This window comes from Marmota flaviventris, chromosome 5, assembly GCF_047511675.1.
Source record: "Marmota flaviventris isolate mMarFla1 chromosome 5, mMarFla1.hap1, whole genome shotgun sequence".
Classification (NCBI taxonomy): Eukaryota; Metazoa; Chordata; class Mammalia; order Rodentia; family Sciuridae; genus Marmota; species Marmota flaviventris.
This window is the reverse complement of record NC_092502.1, coordinates 22,855,726-22,875,862: the sequence shown is the minus strand read 5'-3', so window position 1 is coordinate 22,875,862 and position 20,137 is coordinate 22,855,726. Positions and strand designations below refer to the sequence as shown.

The window sequence follows — 20,137 nt, the reverse complement described above, 5'->3', positions numbered from 1 at the left end:
GGTTTAGCAATCTGATTTTTAACTCCAAAGTCTGCCCTCTGATGTATATGGTTGCTGTTATATAGGCATTTGGGCAAACAAGGTCCTCAGAATATTAATATGCTACATGAGGGCATAAGAATGTAGTTCTTAATTAGCAAACAATGGTAATTTGGTAGCATTTTATGTTAAACATGGATAAGTAGGCATTAAATAATGTACAAATTTTCAAGACAAAAAACACCAGGGAAAAATTTGTACTTTCTGAAGGTCTTATGAGACACCATGAAACCTGTCACTCAATTTTGTCAGAATGTGTGGGACAAGTATTCATTTGTTGGACTGCCAGCAATCCCACAGCTTTTTTGAGTTTTTGTTCAGGCTGGAGGTTTTATTTATTTTGGTAATGGGCATTGGTGGGTAAATGGTGATTTACCATTTACCTATATCCCAGCCCTTTTTTAAAAAATTTGAGACAAGGGTCTCACTAAATTGCCCAGGCTTGCCTCAAACCTTCCATCCTCCTGCCTCACCCTCCACAGTGGCTTGGATTACAGGCATGCACTGCCACACCCACTTCAGGTTACAGAATTTAAAGTAATAAACTGGGCTTAATACCAGTGCCTTAAGGAAACCATAATGCCATTACCTAGAAGCTAGAAGCCATTGCTTGATGGTCATTCTATCTTTGTTATGATATGTATTCCTTCCAATGCGCATATATATATATATATATATATATATATATATATACACACACACACACACACTTAAGTTTTATCTTAATTTTTATCTTGCTATGGTGCTTTTCTCTATAGCATTCTCTTAGGTTTCCTTTCCAAATTTTAAACTGTACACAACAGCAACCAGTGTAGAGTTATTAACACTAATTGATAGCAGTCTGGAAGAATCATTCTGGTTAGGGAAGGAATTTGTGTAGGTGACTGGAAACATTTTGGCCCTGCTGCATGAGGAAATATTCTCTAGTGTAGACTGTCATTCTAATATCAAAAAACAAAACAAAAAATTCTGCTGCACTGAGGCTACAAAATAAGAAGTTCAGTTCTGTAAATTCTTGTTCCAGTTACTAAGAAATGCTAGAATAAGCAGTAAACGGGCAGATGGGGAGAGCACAGCTATAATCCCAGTGACTGGGGAGGCTAAGGCAGAAAGATCTCAAGATTGAGCCTGGGCAATTTAGTAAGACTGTCTCAAACAAAAGGCTGGAAATGTAACTCAGTGGTAAGCTCCTCTAGGTTCAATCCCTAGTATCAAAAAAAGTGATTTTCTTTAATACCTAGTTCTGTCCAGTCTTGATGCAATTTTCTTTATCGTAGGAAAAAGGAATGTGGAGTGGGATGCACCACTCTTCACAGTTCCATTGTACACTACTGGCGGCTTGCATATGCATTTATTGTGTATTCTATATGTAGTAACTTAATCCTCAGGAAATGCCTGAGGATGTTAAAATGCCAATCTTAGGTTGCGCCCCCGGGGGATATGAAGTAATAACAAACACCCTAAGTGATAATGATATTGGGGAAGCCCCGCATTACAGCAGATTAAACATCAGTTGACAGCGTTAACCTGTAAGAAGTGCGTGGAGACGGTGCGAGGCCCCACCGCAGGCGGCAGCCTATTGCCACACCCCCTGGCAGGGCCCCAGCGCGGACTGATGCTGCCCCCCGGCGGCCGCGCCGGCGCAATGCGACCCCGCGCCGCGGCTGCGCAGTGCCGCCCTCTGGCGGCCCCGCTCCTTCCTCCCATCGGCCTCGGCTTGCGGGCCTTTCAAACATGGAGGAGCGGGAGCGGGGGGCGAGGCCGGCTCTCGCCGGGAGCCCAGCGGGCCCGCCCAGCCCGCGGCTGGATGTCAGCTCTGACAGCTTCGACCCGATGCTGGCCCTGTACGCACCCCGCCTGCCCCCCATTCCCTACCCCAACGCCCCCTGCTTCAACAACCTGGCCGAGTACGAAAGCTTCCTCAGGACCGGGGTCAGGGGCGGTGGGCGCGGGCGGGCGCGGGGCGCAGCCGCGAGCTCGGGGGGCCCCGCCGCCGCCGGACCCCCGGGCAGGACCCGCCGCCGCCAGGACGCCCCCGCCCCGGACCCCGAGCGCATCCAGCGCCTCCGCCGTCTAATGGTGGCCAAGGAGGAAGAGGACGGGACCGCCGGGGCACGCCGGCGGGGTCCGGGTCGCAGCAGGAAGGCGCCGCGCAACGTGCTCACGCGAATGCCCTGTGAGTCGGGCAGGCCGGGCGGGGGCGGGGCTGCGCGCCTTGCGGGAGGGTCTTGGGAGGGTTCGCCGAGGGCGCCGGCCGCGGGGAGGGGCTGCTCCAGAGAAGTGGATAACGGGGGTGTGGGGCGGGTCGCCTGGAGTCTTGGAGGGTCTGCAGGAGCAGTAGGAGGGGAGTGGTAAAGCTGCGCTGGTAATTAGGAGCCACCGGGAGGGTCTGCAAAGGTAGTACGGGTCCCTAGAAGTGTCTACGAGAGTGAGGAACCGCAGAAAGGGTCTGCACCAGTGATGGGGTACCGAAAGAGATGGTGGGGCCTGGAAATAGTTGATTTTAGGGGACATCGTAAGCTCTGCAGAGGTGATGAGAGATTTGGGGGACCATAAGGGAGAAGTTGGGGGAAGAGCACACAGCCAATATTAAGGAAAGGAGAGTGTCTATCTGGGCAGTGGGGTTTGGGGATCAGCTGAAGTGAGGAGAGGTATGTTTGGATAGCACAGGGACATGCTCCTACACAGGAAGTGACAGCTCATTCTGGATGCAAAAAGCAGGAGAAGGACTGCAGGGTCTTGATACACATATATTCACATTACTAGATCACAAGTGCTGGAATGCAGCAGGCACAAAATGCCACTAAAACGCGCACTGCTTTACAGCCACTCTGCCTGGCTGGGTGCAGGACTGTGTCTGTCGGGCTCCTATGACCATATGCGCAGGTTATTTTAAGTTCTGAAGGTGTAAATGGCACGGGGGAATTTCTTGGAGCTTCCTAAGAGATCCTTAGAGTACAGCTGTAAACAACAGAGGTTCTAATGTGTGAGTTAGCTGTTGTATAAGTAGAATAAAAACAGCCCAGGGTTGTATCTTTTGTCATCTGGAAAGCAGTTCTGACATCTGCCCTGTGAACACAGTGACCTACTTAGCCATTCAAAGCATCTGTATCCTGGTAATTAAATTATTACATTATTAAATATCTTACTTTTGAATGGAGGGGTGTGCTATGCAAGAGACTATTTTGCCTCATTCCTAGAAATTGGTTTATTAAGAAACAAGCATCCTGAAAAGCTGTGTGCTGTTGTGGGTGCCTTTGTTGGATGGTTTTCTGAGCCAGAACAGAGCATCCCTGCCCAAGCTAGGATTTACCCTAGCTTGCTTACCCAGCAGTAACACAAATGGCAGTGTGCTTGTTCCTAAAATGAGAGCAGTTTGAAGAACCTTATTTTTTCTGTATATGTTGTTCCTATTAGGTTGTTGAAATGAACACCAAGTCCCAGATTGTAACATTTATTTCCATTTCATCAGTTATTGCTTTGCTGCAGAGATTGTAAAGGGAAAGAAATATTTCTATAAGTGATTTTAGCTTTACTATGGTGTTCTTTACTATATTGGTATGTGAAGACCAGATTTACCCTTTTCCCATGGTTAAATATTCACTTGGGATCAAGATCTCAGATAATGTGCCCTACTCATTGAAAATTCGTACATAGCCCTGTAAACACTTGAGTGAGCCATAGATGGGTTAATATCCCAAAGAGTTGATGACCTTCAGAAAGCAAGGAAATGACAGATGCATGGGTAAGGATTAGGTTTATTGACAAAAAAGTTCCTATAAGAGGTAAGCTTTAGATCTTGAAGAAATGGCATGGTGGAGAAGTTTTATGGGCTTTTTTGTTTGTTTGTTTATTGGTTTGATCAGGCTATTTAGTGTAATTTACCTGTAGCAAAATTCAGTCTTTTTAAGTGGGTTTTGACAGGTGTCAAAACCTCCTAGGTTTGCACACTGACTCCTCCAACATCTATTTTACTTTAGGTAAGTTACTGAAACTCTTAGGCCTCATTTCCTGATGTGTTGAATGAAAACAGTAATATATAGTTATCATTGTCAAGATTAGATTGGTTGACACATTTAAAAACATTTACAATAGTAATGTTCCCTAGTTCACAGGGAAGTTTTCAATAAATGTTAAATGTCAGTATTATTGTTGCAGTTGTTACTTTTAAATTGTCATAATTAAAAGCCTCAAGTCAGAACACGTATAATTTGCTTATATTGAGAGTTGGCTTCCTGTTTTTAGATAAGTGTCCTCAAGCAAATTACTTAAATGTTTCTGAGCCTTGCTCTTATTCATAAATTGGGGTGAAATAAGAGTACCTATGAGTTAGGATTCTTATGATGATTAAATAACATAGGTAAAATTAAACTTGCCAGAGGGCTTGGCTCATACATAAGGTCTAGTCATGGATAATAATGATGGTGGCAGCAATGAAGATGATGTTGTTGTGGATGTGAATTAGAAGAGCAGGAAACTTGTAGTAAACCAATCATCTGATAAGGCTCTGGACTGACCTGAGTTGTAGAATGAGAAAGGACAGGTCTTAATTTTTGAGAATCTGTCATCTGAATTTAGTAATGGCCACAAGTGGAGAAGGAAACATCAATTAAAACTGACCTAAATTTGTAATGATGTAAACCAAGAGTAGTGGCAACAAGGAAGAGGATTTGGAAGAATAACCTTCTTCAAGGATAAGGCTTTTTTTTTTTTTTTTGTATTAAGTTATAGAAACCTTTTTCATATCTGGCTGAAGTCTGTCACAGAGAAGGCTCTAAAGAGAGTGTGCATTCTGATTTGAAATGGGGAGATCATTTTTTCTTATACAGTCTGCTCTCATAGGTGGTGCTAGTGTTGCATTTTTGATCACACAGGAGAGGAATGAATGCTCCCTGGAATTACTCCTTCTTAAATCTTGAAAGAAAAATTATCAAGAGAGAATTACCAATGTAAAAGCTGAAATACCAAGTTTGCCATTTATGTAATTAGATCAGTTTCTAAGAAATTGAATTGTAGAGAATTATTCCTGAAATAATCTAGAAGTTTATTCTAACTTCTAGCTTTACTATGGTGTCGGGAAACTTTAACCCTTAAGGAAAAGGTACTAAAGGTCATACACTAGTTGTAGTGACCTGAATGTTGTTTATAATGCCTGATTTAGCATAGCTGTAACACACATGTAGATATATGTGAGAGCCCACACAAACCCTTATCAGAGTCTCAAAGGACTTCAAAACGTTGTTAGAAGAGAGGTAGATGATGAAAGTTAGACCAAGGATTTCCTGTTCCTTTCCATCATTTCTGCCATTTTGCCTATGTTTATGCCAATTTTCATACTGAACTAAACTCCTACTTCTCATCTGTTAAGTAATTTTCTTCCAAGAGTGTTTTCTTTCATTAATCATGGCCGTCATTTATATGCCAACTCGTGAATGAAGGGAAAAGTAGTCAAGAGGAACTAAATTAGGGGCAGTGTAGGACTGCACTCTTATATGCCACTGGAAGCAAAAGAAGTATATTTTTTATTTGTTTTCTTATCAATGACAAATACTATCCAAAGAATTTTGCCTTGCAAATTTAGGAGATCCCGTATATGAATGTGTGTGTTCAGGGAGAGAGGTTATATAAACTAGAGCCAGCATATTGTGAGAGATAAATTAACATGAAAAATTTTTTTAATCCACCTCTTTTCTATGCTCTGAAAAAATAAGCCCTCAAAATAAAAACTGAAATTTAGGCCAGGCATGATGGGGCATGCCTATAATCCCAGTTACTCCAGAAGCTGAGGCAGGAGATAGTAAATTCATGGCAAGCATGGCAACTTAGAATTTGTCTCAAAATAAAACTTGAAAAAAGGACTGGAGAAGAAGCTCAGTGGAAGAGTGTTTTCCTGGCATATGTGAAGCCTTGATTTCTATCCCCAGTACCTCAAAAATATAAACAAATGAATAAAAGATGAAATTTGGATTGGGGATATAGCTCAGCAGTGGAACAATTGCCTAGCATGTGCAAGGAACTGGGTGCATCCCCAGTAACCCACAAAGTAAAAAGCTGAAATTTACAGTCCCACTCTTGTTCCTTTGAATTGTCATATTGTTCTTTTCACCTGATGCTTATTAGCAGTCTCATGGGAGCCCTTTATCTACCAAGTACCAGAATACAACCAGACCTTTCCTCTTAGTATAAATAGGCTATACATTGAAACACCAGTGACTCCAGAGCTCATGCATGGAGTAGCTCAGGTTGGTAGGACCATTTTCTTTGAGAGGATGGCATATGTTTAAAGGCATATGTTTTACACAGTTCATTTCCTTCAGATCTATGAACAAGGTTTTCAGTTCTTGGGAAATCTCAAACTGTATGTGTGGCATCATGAGATTTATGCTGAGTTCTCTAAAAGCACAGAATTGAGGTAGCTGCTGAACTGTACATTTAATGTGGTATTTCATTTTTTGCCTGCAAAAGTTCTTAAATGATGACATAACTTAGAATTAGTGACATCACAGAATGAAGATACATAGGTAGTGGAACATTTAGATGACATCCATACATGTGGTTTATTTGCATTCTGTTGGAATAGGGTCTCGTTTCAGTGTGTTGGCTGTAGTAGCCATGTTGCTCATTAAACTTTCCAGTTCCAAAAGTGAGGTTGTCACTGTGCATGTTGCCTTGTACTGCTGGACGTGGCCAAGTGATCTTGGCTGTTAATTCCGGAATTAACAAAGGTAAATGTTCTTACTGTACTGACTCTTTTTTCTTGTTTCAGTGCACGAAGGTAGCCCTCTGGGTGAACTGCATCGTTGTATCAGGGAGGGGGTGAAGGTGAATGTTCATATCCGCACTTTCAAGGGACTCCGGGGTGTCTGCACAGGCTTCCTCGTTGCATTTGACAAGTTCTGGAATATGGTAATTAACCTTTTCTTAAGGGGGCTGGAGAACCTACTAAAGAATGAAGTCTTTAAAATGTCTAAAAGATCTGAGAAACCTTATTAAGCAAAATAAAAAAAAATAACTTCTCAGAAGAATTAAAATCTCTATATACTCTTGGACAAAAGCAACAAGTTATTTTTATTGCTTCCTTTTCCTTAAGATGGTGGGTGCTCAACCAGGGACCTATGTTTTGTTCTTCCCTTCCTTCCAGATACTCGGTAATGTCTGGGGATTTTTTTTTTTTTTTTTTCCTGTTACATCTGTAGGAGTGTGCTACTGGCATCTAATAGTCATGGATGCTACTAAACATCCTGCAATACAGAAATCACCCCATTTGCAACAGCCACCTGGTCCAAAATATCATCACTGTCAAGGTTGAGAAACTCAGCCTGAAGGAATAATTATTGTATCTATTTAGTGATTTTAAATTGATTTCCTATCAACATTTTTAATTCATTTAAAATATTTATTGATTTCTCACTTTGGCTGAGCAGAAGTGGTAGTAGATGCAGAAGTTTCAGAAATGAATTTCACTCCTCAGTGTTAGGGAAGATGGCTAAGGCTAGGGTGAAGCAGACATTAATAAACTCTGCATGGTGTTTCCTCGGAAGGTGTGTCCCCAGTATTATAGAGCTTACTGTCTCACCGGACATTTGTAGGAGAAAAGGGGTATGTTACAGTAATATGAGGCAGTCAACCAAGAACCACCAGGGTTTTCCATTGTTTCTTTTCCATTTCCAACTTTCCTTTTCCCTGTGCTTTATCCCCATCTGTGCATGCTCTTGGATAATAACAGTAGTTGCTAACATTTATTGAGTACTTGCTGTGTTTCAGATATTGTTCTAAGGCCTTTATTTATTATTTTAATGAATGAATTGTAGGCTTTATTACCGTTCCATTTCACAAATGAAGAATTTGAGTCTAGAGAAATTGCAAGGCTGCTTTCAGGTCACACATTAGTAAATGGAAGTACCAGACTTTATTCTGGGTCTTTCTGACTATTAAAACCATGCTTTCAACTATTATGGAATTTGAATCCTAGCTTCCAGGCTTACACCTAGCTTCACCATGTGGTGGCTGTAGGACTCTGATCCTCTGCTTTCTCTTTTCTAAAATATAGGAGAAAATACTTTATTATAATGTTACCTTTGAGGGGAAAGGACTTAAAAATAAATTTTTTTATGGTAGTAGTAATAATTTATAATTTTAATATTACAAATGTAGTTATTAGCTTATAGTCATAGGGTGATGTACATTTTTCAAAGTTTCTGTCATACAGTCTCACTTGATCCTGACAGTTATCCTTTGAGGTTGATCTCAGTGATGAGATCTCACCAGTAAGGCTGTATATAACCCTGGGTGATCTGTTAATTGCTGTCATGTGACACAGAAACCGAGGCGGGTAAAGAAGCAATAGTATTCCTCAAAGTGTAAAGCTATCCTGCATCAGAATCACCTGGGGTTTCTAGTTTAAATAAAAGGTTCTTGGGCTATTTCCCATACGTACTGAATCAGAAACATTAAGAGAATAGATTTGAATTTGTTTTTGTATTTTAATAGGCTTCTGCATACACACACACACACACACACACACACACACACTGAAATTTAAGAACCTCTACCATGCAATTGTAAAGGCCCTTACCATCCATAGGAGAAATTCATCTTCTTACATGGTGATAACAGTTTAAAAATCCTAAGCAGAGGGTGTTAGTAATTACTGTGTTCTTCTGTCCAAGAAGAGCAGAGTCACGTGTTAATTTAGTTCTGTTACAAGTAGATATTATTATAAACTTTCCACTAAAAGCAAAAAAAGTAATATTTTTAATTCTTCCTCTCCCCCTACCCTTTGAACTGTTCCTTTAGGCACTTACTGATGTGGATGAGACCTACCGAAAACCTGTTCTAGGCAAAGCGTATGAACGGGATTCTTCGTTGACTCTCACTAGGGTAGGCAGTTTCCTCTGACTTCCTGGGTACCCAGCCTGCTTAGGAATTAAGATCACAGAGCACAATGATCAAAAGCTCTATGGCCTGTACCAGGGTCTTCATTAGTTTCTCATCATGCTTTCAGCTGATCTCAAATGCATATGTGCTTCTAACCTGCATATTTGAGAAAAACAAGTTGCTTTTTATAAGGCTTAAAAGTCTTCCAGCTATATACCACAGAAATAAACAGGTTCCTTTTCTCTTGACATACTTAATGATTTATCCAAATTATGGCTGAAAAAGAAAAGTCCTTACTAACTTTTAAAAAATTGCAATGCATGGAGTCTACAGAGCATAATTAAAGAACCTGGCCTTTTTCTGTGTGTTAAAAGAGGGATAGTGAAGGCTAAAGAGAAGGCTAATGTTTGTCATTGCATTCCTTATAGCTATTCGATCGGCTGAAACTTCAAGATTCCTCCAAGAAGGAAGCAGATTCTAAGTCTGCAGTTGAAGACTCCACTCTGTCCAGATACTCCCAGACATCCACTTGGAAGGTGGCTTCAGTGTGGGGAAGAGAAGACACTGACCGGGGCTCACGCAAGCGTTCCCGATCTGTCCCTTCTTCCCTGCAGGCATCTGCAAGGGAAGAGTCCAGATCAGAGCTGTCAGGGAGGACTACACGGACAGAAGGGTCTAGTACGGGAGGTACCTTTTCCAGGGCTACCACCCTTTCCAGGGGCCAATCCCGTAAAAAAAAACGAAAGCCCAAGGTGGATTATCAGCAGGTATTCACCCGACACATAAATCAGATTTTCATTCGAGGTGAGAATGTCCTGCTGGTTCATCTTGCCCAGTAACCAGCTCAGCCCCACTTGAGCTTTGGTTTTTAGAAATAAAGTGCATGAATTGCTACTCTGCTGTATCCTAGTATCCCAAGGAAACCCTGAATTGGAATGCTTCCCTCTGGTCCTGCACCTGCAGAGGACAGAGCAGGCTCAACCCTCTGGAAGACGAGCTCAAGGGGAAGATAGGCCTTTAGGAGAGTGGGCACTTGAGTTACTGTCAAGATAGAAGCTATGCTTAGGTACAAGGCTTCTGATGGGTGTCATGGTCTACTTCATATTCTCAAACCAAATATAAGATCTTCCATTTGACTCAGCATCACAATATAAACGGAATTCACTCTTCAGAGATTATAGAAAAAATGTCTCAAAAATTCTCATTTTTAAAAGCTTGTATCCTGACAAGTCATGAATTTGAACCTAAGAGTAGCAATGTAATTGCCCTAGAGGCCTGCACCCACATTTTGTAACTGACCTATGAATTTTGCTCTACACAATTCTCTCTTGATCAAGAAGTGAAATTTGTTATCTTTGACTATCTATAAGGCTAGAAAAGTTACCAACTAACATAGAGGTGAAATTTAGATAGGTTAGGTTACTGTGCTCAAAGCAGACAGCAATAAATGCTGTTTTGGTCCCTCTTCCTTGTTACAGAAAGAATGCAGAACCTCATCAGTCTTCCCCTAACCCAGAGGTAGCCTCTGCAAACAGCATACCAGATGGGACTGTCACATGCTTGTGTGGTGGCTTCTTGTTCTGACTTCTGTGGCATGGTGCTAGTGCATGTACCCTGTGGTATTACCCCGCTGAACATAGTGTGAACTGTCCTGTGAGCTTTGTGGCAGGAGACTGTGACCTTCATATCTGGCTTCAAAGAGTTCTACATGAACTCAGTAACACACACACACACACATCACATGGCTGAGAGTCCCCTTTCCAGGAGGGACTGGCCTTGTGTAGAAAATCTTTCAGAATGATGTTACCATGAATTAAGGGTGGTAGTTTTATTCCCACGTGTCAGGCCAAAGAGGGTCTTATAAAATACAGTGGGTAGTGTCTAAAGAGACACCTTACTCACAACTTGGCTTGGGTAACAGGAAGCCACAAGACCTGTGGACATTCCTACTTGAATCATTACGTGCTTTTTCAATCAACAGTGCAGAATAGGCTGCATCTTGACACAGACTGTTAGGCAATATTGATTTTTTGTTAGTTTATATTTGTTTTAGATAACTTATGTTCAAAGTGAGAATAAGAAATAACCAACCAATTAAAATGTATGAAAAGGAGAATTTTCCCTGCTGTGTTTGTCATGTCACTTGGATAGCCTTCTGAGAAGCAGGGTGAATGAAGTTTAGGGAACTAGAACACCTGGTTCTTCTGCGAGCTGGACCACTGGCTTACCACACAATGAAAGGTGAGCAGATTTAACCCCTCTGTGCCTCAGTTTCTCCCATCAGACACCTACCTCACAGGGGCATCATGACAAAGAATTTTAGGAAGGCCTTTTACAGCCTCTAAACACGTTTAAGTGCCATGAATAACTTTTACGATCTCTATTTCATAGCTCTGTAGAACTCTATATGTCTTATGAGCAAGGCAGGTGCTACATGAACAAGGAATCTTCCTAAGTGACATATTATGGTCTTGTAATTATCTTTGGAAGGCAGAGAAACTTCAGGAACTGTTTTCCATATTCCCTTCCTTCCTCTGGAAGGACAATGAAAGTTCTCAGAATATCATCAGTAAGAGAAAAGTGACCCTTTTTGCTGCTCCCTCCACATCCCAGCCCCCACCTTTTTCTGATAATTATCAGAAAATATTCCCTTGAACTTTGCAAGGTGTTTATATGATAAAACCAAAGGGAGAATGAGCATCTAAAGATTACACATCCCCAAAGGGGAATTTGTGGAAGTTTTTTTGTTTTATGTTTACTTGTTTTTATTTTTCAATGCATATTAAAGTATACTCTAGAGTCAGATCAGATACACTAAAGTTTAAAGAGATTCCAAGTCACAAACTCAAGTCAATAATTATCTTTGGAATCAGCCAGTTTAAATTCTCTTCTAAATAATGTGTCCAAAACTCTTATTATCCAAATTAATGGTTGTGCTATTTATCATCAGGCTATCCTGCCTACATCTCCTATGTGGCTGTATTCATCTGCCTGCCTGCTTGTCCCTCACCTAGAAACCATAGTACTATTTTCCCCATAATGTAGATATTTGGAATCAAAGGGAATATAATCAGTTCCCATTTATTCTAGTGCCTAGTTAAATTTAACCGGATTTGTTTAAATATGTGCCAATTTTCATGTTTATGTATAACTTTTATATAGCCACATAAGGATTGATTTACTATTTTCTCCCACATAACAGTTCTAAGAAGATTAGTTTTAAACTGTAAGATATAGCCAGATATGCCATATGAGCCCATTTATTTGTTTGGACAGTGATTCTGGTGTTTCATACAAAGAATGATAATTATTTTTAGAGAAGTCAGTTTTTTTAAATTATTGCTTTCTCTTTATCATTGGAGAAATTTTTCAAAAGTAAAGAAAAAATAGGTCCTAATAATATATTGCTGCTCAAATGATGTGATCATCTAAGGCCAGTATAATAAGTTGCTCTGGAGTATGGGGAGTAGCTCAGTGATAGTATATGTGCTTAGCATGTGTAAGGCCCTGGGTTCTATCCACAGCACCATAAATAAATAAATAAATATGTTTTTTAAAAAGTTGCTATGGAAATAACTGAAGTCTTCCTCAGGAGAAGGAAAGGGCAAAGTAATGGTAGGGCGCAGGCACCCTCCTCCCCCAACTCACCTGGTATAGGCCCTACATAACTGAAATGCAGAACTGGTCTCTGGTATTCTCCAGGGATTCTGGCTTGGGAAGCTCATTAAGAACAGTACATATTTTTGAATATCCAACTTTGGTTCTTCACAGTAATCTCTAAGCACACAAATATGTTTCCAAGACAATTCACAGGACATACCTGTGCAATGGGAAAGGCTTCTTAGAATTATTCAGCTTTATTAGGTAGTAATGAGTGATTAAGAAATTCAAGATATAGTTTCACACTTAGAACAATTTCAGGTGCCGTTCTTTGTACACAAAAGTGGCTCTGTTGCTTCACTCTTAGTAAAACTTGCACTTGGTTGCTTTTTTTTTTTTTTTTCCCCCATATTGGGGAACATTTCTATGTCCTCTAGGGACCATCTTGTGCAGAGGCAGACAGCTTTGGATCAGTTGGCGCCTTACTCTACGTGCATGGCACAGGTCAAGTCAGAAAGCCTGGGGGATATTGACATTAAGGTCTAGGCGCATAGAAACAAACCTGTGCTACCAGTTATTGGTGGATCAGGAGCAGCTTCTGTCCTAGGGTGTAAAGGTGAAGCAGTACCTGCAGAGATGTCAGGTCATGTATGACCTGCCCTCAGTCCCTACAAGCCTCACCTCTATGTACCTTTCTATCCCTTGAGGGGAAAAAAGAACTAGAAACCTAACTTGATACAGAATGGACATTTGTATTTCTGTTTGCACTACTTCTTTAGCAGCTCACATGGGCGAAGTCATGAAATAGAATTGATTCTATAAATTGTTTAAATTTCCTCTAAATTTTGCCTTTAGGAAAAAAATTAAAATTCCTTTAAGACAGCTAGCTGTCATTGGTGCTGCCCCAGAACTTTCTTTTATGTGTTTTTTTCTGAATGAAATGATTGCTGTGGGAAGGTCAGGGTTCATATAAAAGAAGAGTATCATGGTACAAATATAATAGTTTTGCAGCTGTTTCAATTTTTCTTTTCCTGTACCAGATACATAGTGCAGCCAGCCTCATTTCAGTAACTTATGTTCACCAATCTGTGTTTCTCTTCTCCCAGAAGGCCTTTCTTAATGGTTGTAAAGCAGAAGCATCTTATCTGAGCCCATGTTGCAAAGGTGGGCAGTCTGTCATTACTTTCTGGCAAGTTGAGCTGATGGATTTAAGATAAGCCTTTGGGGTTCCTGTCACCATTTTCTGGCCTCTGAAGAAGGGTTGGGCCTCCTTTACTCTTAGTGTTTTGAGTATTTTTCAAATGTTTGTAAGTTCTCTTGCACTCTTCTAATAAAAATGAAAGCTCTCTGTCAAGAAATGGCTGTGGATGGCTCAGAGATCTAGGAAAAGAAACATAAGTACACCTGAGACTTTCAGTTGGTTTTTTATTTATTTAGAATAAAAAGTAGTTTGATAAGCTACCGGAGTTACTGCTTCTTTAAAAACACTCTGAAAAGATAGGAACTGTCCCTTAGGAAAGCTATAAAAGCTATTCCCAATACATTGCAATTGCTTTTGATTTTTAGTCCTTTGGAGCAAGTATCTGATGTTATGTCTGATGTTATGTTTTTAGAGCTGTGAAGAAAATGTCTGAAAAAATTTAGGAGTATTATTTAAACTCTGATTATCTGGCTGTATTAGGTGGAGTTAGGTTTTGGGGCAGCTACTCACTTCTTTTCCTGTTGTCCTGACAATAAAGCAGATAGTAAACCATGTCTTTAAAAGTGATTTTCTTATTTCATCTGACATCTGAAGACATCAGCCTTCTACTGGGCAACCCTGGGGATTCCCCTATATACCATAACTTATTAATGCTTTTTAGACAAGGCTGAAGCAGGATGACTCTATGTGTTCGTAGTTTCAGTATTCATATACCAGCTGCTAAATGAAAAACCATAAGTGTAGTCTCATCTTTATATTGCTTCTAATTGTTAATTGAAACCCTTCCTGTTTGGGAAGGATTGCTGCTAATAACATCAGTTTGCAATGTTAAGCTTTAGGTATGTGTCATATGGGAGTCTGGAAACTAATAAATATGATTGATTTAATGTACTGGCTGCTTTGTCTCTGCTGATTTTGAGGGGCAGTGGGAGGAGTCAGGGAAGTCCATTCCCAAGAGCAGATGCCTATCTGGAAGAGTAAAGAAAGCATCTGGAGCCTTCTGCGGTCTCATTATTGTGACTTTGTGCCTTTTCTGTACTATAGCACACACATCTAGATCACCACTCTCAAGGTAGGTTTTTTCCTCCCTCCAAGTTTATTTGAAGTTCATGCTTAGAAAAGGAACTTGGCCCATGTTATGAAATTTCTCTTCCAAGCCCCATGCAAGGGTAACTTCCCTTAGAATATATTGTGCTCATTGGCATTAATCTATTATTTTCATTATCTGCTGAGATCACCATCAATTTTGCTCCTGAGTATTTTAGCACATTCGCCTAACAGATCCTCTGTTTTACAGAAATATGTAAACTTGCCCCAGCTTTCCTCTGTGCACATACAGGAAGCTGAGCTGCCCAGAGATTTGCCACATTGATTACTTGATCTCTTCTGTGTGCTTCCAGAACTAAGTCACCTGGTAAGGTGAGCAAGTAAAAACAACATTGATTGTTAGACAAGAAACCCACCTGAGAGGACAGGCTTGGGCTCAGCTGATCCCCTGACCTTTCCAACCACCACAGTGGAGGAGGCAAGACCCACAGGTTCTAGGTCTGGTCCTTGCTTATTTGTTTTATATCTTCAAGACTTCTGATAAAAGGAGAATGTTCTCATGGATCAAAATAAGGCACAATAGACAGCTGACTTGAAGTTTCAGGTATACAGTGAGGCTTAAATATTGGCAAGGGAGTGGAGGCCCATGGAATAAGACACATTTCTCTCTCCTGTACTTCCTGGATAGAAGTGGCAAGAAACAAAAACTTCCTTGCCAATCATTTCTCCTTGGATATAATGAGGCATTTTCCAGTCTGCTTAGTTGCCACTAGGTGGCAGTGGGTTAAAGAAAACTGCTTAAATGGAGGTCCTGGAAGGAGCAGCATCTCCTACTGCAGTTTATAGTTAGATGCTCATCAGTCAGCATTGAAATAATCAAGGTCAAAAAACAAAGTAGTGTTCAACCAAGCGACAACGTGGATGCTTCTTACCAGTGTTGAATTTATTACTCTGAAGCCTGACTGATGGCATTCTGGTCGTGAATGTGCTTAAAGTACAGTGGTGAAAGAAAGGTGTCCCAGTGCCCTGTTTAGGGAGTCTGCCGCTCTTCTCACATCAGAGGGCTTCTCCTTTCCTTGAAAATACTGTCATCCCTACCTGTCCTCTTCCCATCTATTGCCATGGGATTGCCCCCAGAAAAGCTGTCTTGAAGCCCTTGTTTTTCAGCAAATGTGTCCCTTTGAAACAGGCCAGTTCCACCCAGTATTGATGCTTAAAGACCCATTCGTGAGTAAGGTCATAGCTCTCTTATATTCTATGACCAGAATGGGGCCTCCACACCAAGGCTATAAGTAGATGTGTTCTTATTATAAACTTGTGATAAACAAGAAAGCATGCCAAGGCCTTCAAAAGACCTCCCCTCATCACCTCAAGCATAATTTTTCCAGCAGCCTATGGTGAAGAGGAATATAGTATGATCTTCAAAGGAATAATTGAAAATAAGATTATAATTGTGTTAGATTTTCACCACTCTAACAAAATACACCAATCAACATAGCAAAAGTTTACTTTGTTGCCCATTTTGGAGGTTCCAGTACTTTAGGCCTGTGGCAGGGCAGCAAATCATGGCAAGAGCACATGACAGAGCAAAACCACTCATCCCGTGGCCGGAAAGCGAAAGAGTAGGGGGAAGGGGGTGGCTTTTCACTAGGACCTATTTGAGGGCATACCCCAATGACCTAAAGACCTCCTGCTAGACCCCACCTCTTCTAGGTTCCACTGCCTCCCAGTAGCACCACCCTGGGGAACAGGCCTTTAACATACAGCCTTTGGGAGACATTCAACACCCAAACTATGATAGTGACGAGCTGTATATTTGCCTTTTTGGTCCTTGGTAGCTTGTACCACCTTTCACTCAAACACACTTTGTGAAGGGACAGAAGACAGATCATGCTTTAAGAAATATTGCCACTTTGGGTATGTGAGCCCCATGCTGAGTGCATTACATGCATTGCTCTGTTCACATGCAACCGTCATAACAGAAAGATCTCGTCTCCATTAGGTGTGAAGGAGCTAAGACTATGCAAGGATTAGTAACTTGACAACATCTCTCTGCTAATAAATGGTGAATTTGGAAATCTGTCTAGATCTCTCTCTTTATTGTTACCACTTTTAAAATAGTAACGTTCTCAGGCATTATTAAACAGGAAACTTGGAGGGCAAGCCAAGTCATTCCTTTAGACAAATCAAAACTCAGAAGGCTGCATTAAACTATGACTTGGTAGTTTGCCTTAGGTATCTAGTCCCTTTAGACTTACGCTGCTCTTCAGTGGGGAGTGGACACACGCAGATCCATGGCTTATAGAGAAAATCAGGGAGGTGGGCACTTCTGGGGCAACAAGCCAGCTGCAGCTTTGGGAAGTTGCCAAGTGAGTGCCAAGGGTGGTGTATTTTACTCAATAGTTTGATCCTGGAAGGAGGATCTATCCAATAGTCTTATTAAAAAGAAGAGAGAGTGTAAGTGGCCTTTCCCAGCTCTTCAGTTCACAACGAGAAAGTCTACCATCCTCTTCTTTCCAACACTTGGAAAGAATGCTTTCTCTTTGCCTTGACTATAAATTTATCTAAGGAAAGTCTTCTCAGGCCCTAACTTTGGAGGTCCAGGAAAATCAGATTCTTTTAAGGACTGTAGTGTTTCTCCTGAGACATAAAAGGGGACACTAACAGAAAGGTTTGGCAAGCTGTCCATCTTGTAAAATTGCCCTTCAATTTGAGGATGTGTTTACTTCCAGAATGTGGCAGTTCTGGGAGAATCGCTGACTCTTCCACTAATTACTTCTGAGTTTCCTGATCTCTACAACAGGGATAATACTACCTGCCATACTGAGTTGAGCCCATACATCAAACATTTCATGCCATTTATGTTTAATGACTTGCTGTGTGATGTTTAGCTGCTTTCTTAACTTCCCTGTGCTTCTATTCTGTGTCCTGAGACCAGATCCAGCAAGAAAATGGACAGAGCAGGTGGTGTTTTCCGCCTTTGTTCCAGCACGCAGGTGTTTGAAAAATGGCTCCCAGGTTTCCCAAGTTCTCTGTGCTTCCTCAATTAGTTCTGGGTTAAAGCTTCAGAATATCAACTTGGCTGCTGGGAGAGCTGTGTGCTCCCCCAGGAACGACATTAGGCTCCATGGGACATTCATTAGTTGGGGTCACAAGAGGGTCACAGGGCACTGGAATGGTAATTTCCTACAAGGGACCCCAGCGACCCAGAGTGAGCAAGCTCAGCTGGTTTGAGCATGTGGCTAATGAGGGAAGGGTCAGGCTTTCACTCCTGTGTGGGCCAATTAGTGTCACGTGGGCAGCACACTCCTGAGGCGTCAGGCTGCAGCCTTACCCATGTGTGGCACTGGCCACCAAGATGGCTACATCACCCTAGCTATTGTCACTATCGAAATTCAACCCCAGGCTGAAATCATCTTTCGTATGGTTACATGGCCCATTGTTTCCAAAACTTGGGTCCTTCATGAAGCATCTCCACGATGTTTGCCACCTCAGAAGCAGACCACTGCATTTTTATTTATTCAATATTTTTCTATAAATTGACTCACTTTTTAACTTATACTTTAAAGGAAGCTGCACATCATTATCAGCAAAGGTCAATTGGGAAATTGCCCTTCGTTGAAAGTCTATGTTAATATATATAATTACGGACATTTAAATGTTTGCCTTCATGCCATCTGCAAAGAGCTCCTATACCATAGTGATCGATGTACTGTGTGTCAACTAACATTGCATGTATAGAATCTGCATTTCTTATATAATATATACACTGTAGAGTAATAATAGTATATTGGCAAAAATGATATTATAAAACATTTGTTTTAGTGGAAAAAGGATCAGTGACTGGGGACCTTCACTCTGGAAACAATGAAATTATTAAAACTCGTAGGAATTTCAAAACCAAGAGTCCTAAGTTGTGTAGTTCTAAAATTCAGACTCTGGTCTGGACTCGGGCATAGCTACTCAGGAGGCTGAGGCTGAAGGATGACAAGTTTGAGGCCAGCCTGGAAGCTTAGTGAGACCCTGTCTGAAAATTTCAAAAAGGGCTGGAGATGTGTCTCCGTGTTAGAGCATTTGCCCGGCATGCATAAGGCCCTGGGTTCTATCCCAAGTACGAAGAAGGAAAGGAAGGGAAGGGAGAAGGAAGAGAAAGCAGACCTAAATGGAACAAACCCAGGGTTGGACTGACATTTACCTTTTGCACAGGAGTCATAGCGTTTGTTCACACTCTGCTAGTTCCATCACCGGTGATGTACCTCTTACGCATTCCTATCACATGTTGTATGATGAAGCCCAGACGTGCAAAAAGGACACATTGGCTGCGTGACATTTTGTTCCCAATTTTAGTTGCAGCATGTTTATGTTAAATTCCCCAGCTGGCCAGTTCCTCATGGAGAACAAGCTATAACCATAGTGGTGTTGGTAATAAAAACGTATTTCCTAACTAACTGAGCATCTCACATCCAATCCAGCTTTGAAAATATGCAGTGGAGGACAAATGCACATGAAAACACACACACACACACATATATACACACACACACATGCATAAACACATATGGGGCTCCTCAAGGCTGAGGGAGCCCAGTCAGTTCCATTATTTCATGTCCCTAAATACATTTTTTAAATGAAAAAAATGTCAAAAAAGAGTTACTTGAACAAGTTTTGGTATAGTTGAAGCACCCCAGTGGAATGACAGACAGCTGTCAGTCCTCTGTTGTCTGGGACTATGTGTGCAGCCTCATTTGGAAACCAGCCACAAGTCTGTATGTAAGGTCTTTATGAATGTGAGGTCCTCCCATCCCCAGGCCCAGAAATGAGCCCCACACAGAGCTCAGACTTACATATGGTTCTGGGCTCAAATATTCCATAAGGGCAGAACGAACACTTGGCAATGCAGAAACTCATGCCATCTGCAAAACACAACATCTTTTAGCTGGTGGAGGGACCAGAGGCTGAATAGATATACCCATCTTCCCGTGTCTACCTGAGCTTGTGGGTTTCTGCTGCAGCCATTCTTGTTATTTCAGAATTATTTGGTTATAGGCTTCTCATCGTCTTTGGAAAACCTCTCATTGGCAGCAAGAGAGCCGGGTGATTTTATAAGTGCCAGAAGACTTACCTCATCTAGGAAATCCAAATATTAAACAGTAGGATAGTTACTGCCTTCCTTCCAGCGCTTGTGAACCGAATGACTAACCAGAAGATTTTATTCTAATGATTGTACATGCGTGCATGATCATACACACACACACACACACACACACACATACACATACACACACACACACACACACACACATGAGGAAAGAACAGGCAACCCACTCCAACAACATTAACTTCTACAAAGTTTTCATTGCACAAGACTTGCTA

The 20,137-nt window shown here is 41.4% G+C and overlaps 1 protein-coding gene across 2 annotated transcripts; it reads left to right on the top strand.

The window, feature by feature from the left end:
• The first annotated feature begins 1,760 nt into the window (after positions 1-1,760).
• Positions 1,761-14,608, top strand: Lsm11 (LSM11, U7 small nuclear RNA associated). 2 transcript variants are annotated; one of them, XM_027938716.2, is made up of 4 exons: positions 1,761-2,215; positions 6,806-6,945; positions 8,836-8,919; positions 9,345-14,608. In XM_027938716.2, exons 1-4 carry the CDS (start codon positions 1,774-1,776, stop codon positions 9,753-9,755), a joined length of 1,077 nt encoding a protein of 358 aa, XP_027794517.1. In that variant the 5' UTR covers positions 1,761-1,773; the 3' UTR covers positions 9,756-14,608. The 2 variants fall into 2 exon arrangements, with proteins under 2 accessions (XP_027794517.1, XP_071468120.1); XM_071612019.1 differs by lacking the exon at positions 8,836-8,919.
• The last annotated feature ends 5,529 nt before the right edge of the window (positions 14,609-20,137 follow it).

Coding starts and splice junctions, on each gene's coding strand:
- Lsm11 (XM_027938716.2), top strand. CDS start 1,774: ATGGAGGAGCGGGAGCGGGGGGCGAGGCCGGCTCTCGCCGGGAGCCCA. Junction 2,216..6,805: donor CGTGCTCACGCGAATGCCCT/GTGAGTCGGGCA, acceptor TTCTTGTTTCAG/TGCACGAAGGTAGCCCTCTG. Junction 8,920..9,344: donor CTTCGTTGACTCTCACTAGG/GTAGGCAGTTTC, acceptor CATTCCTTATAG/CTATTCGATCGGCTGAAACT.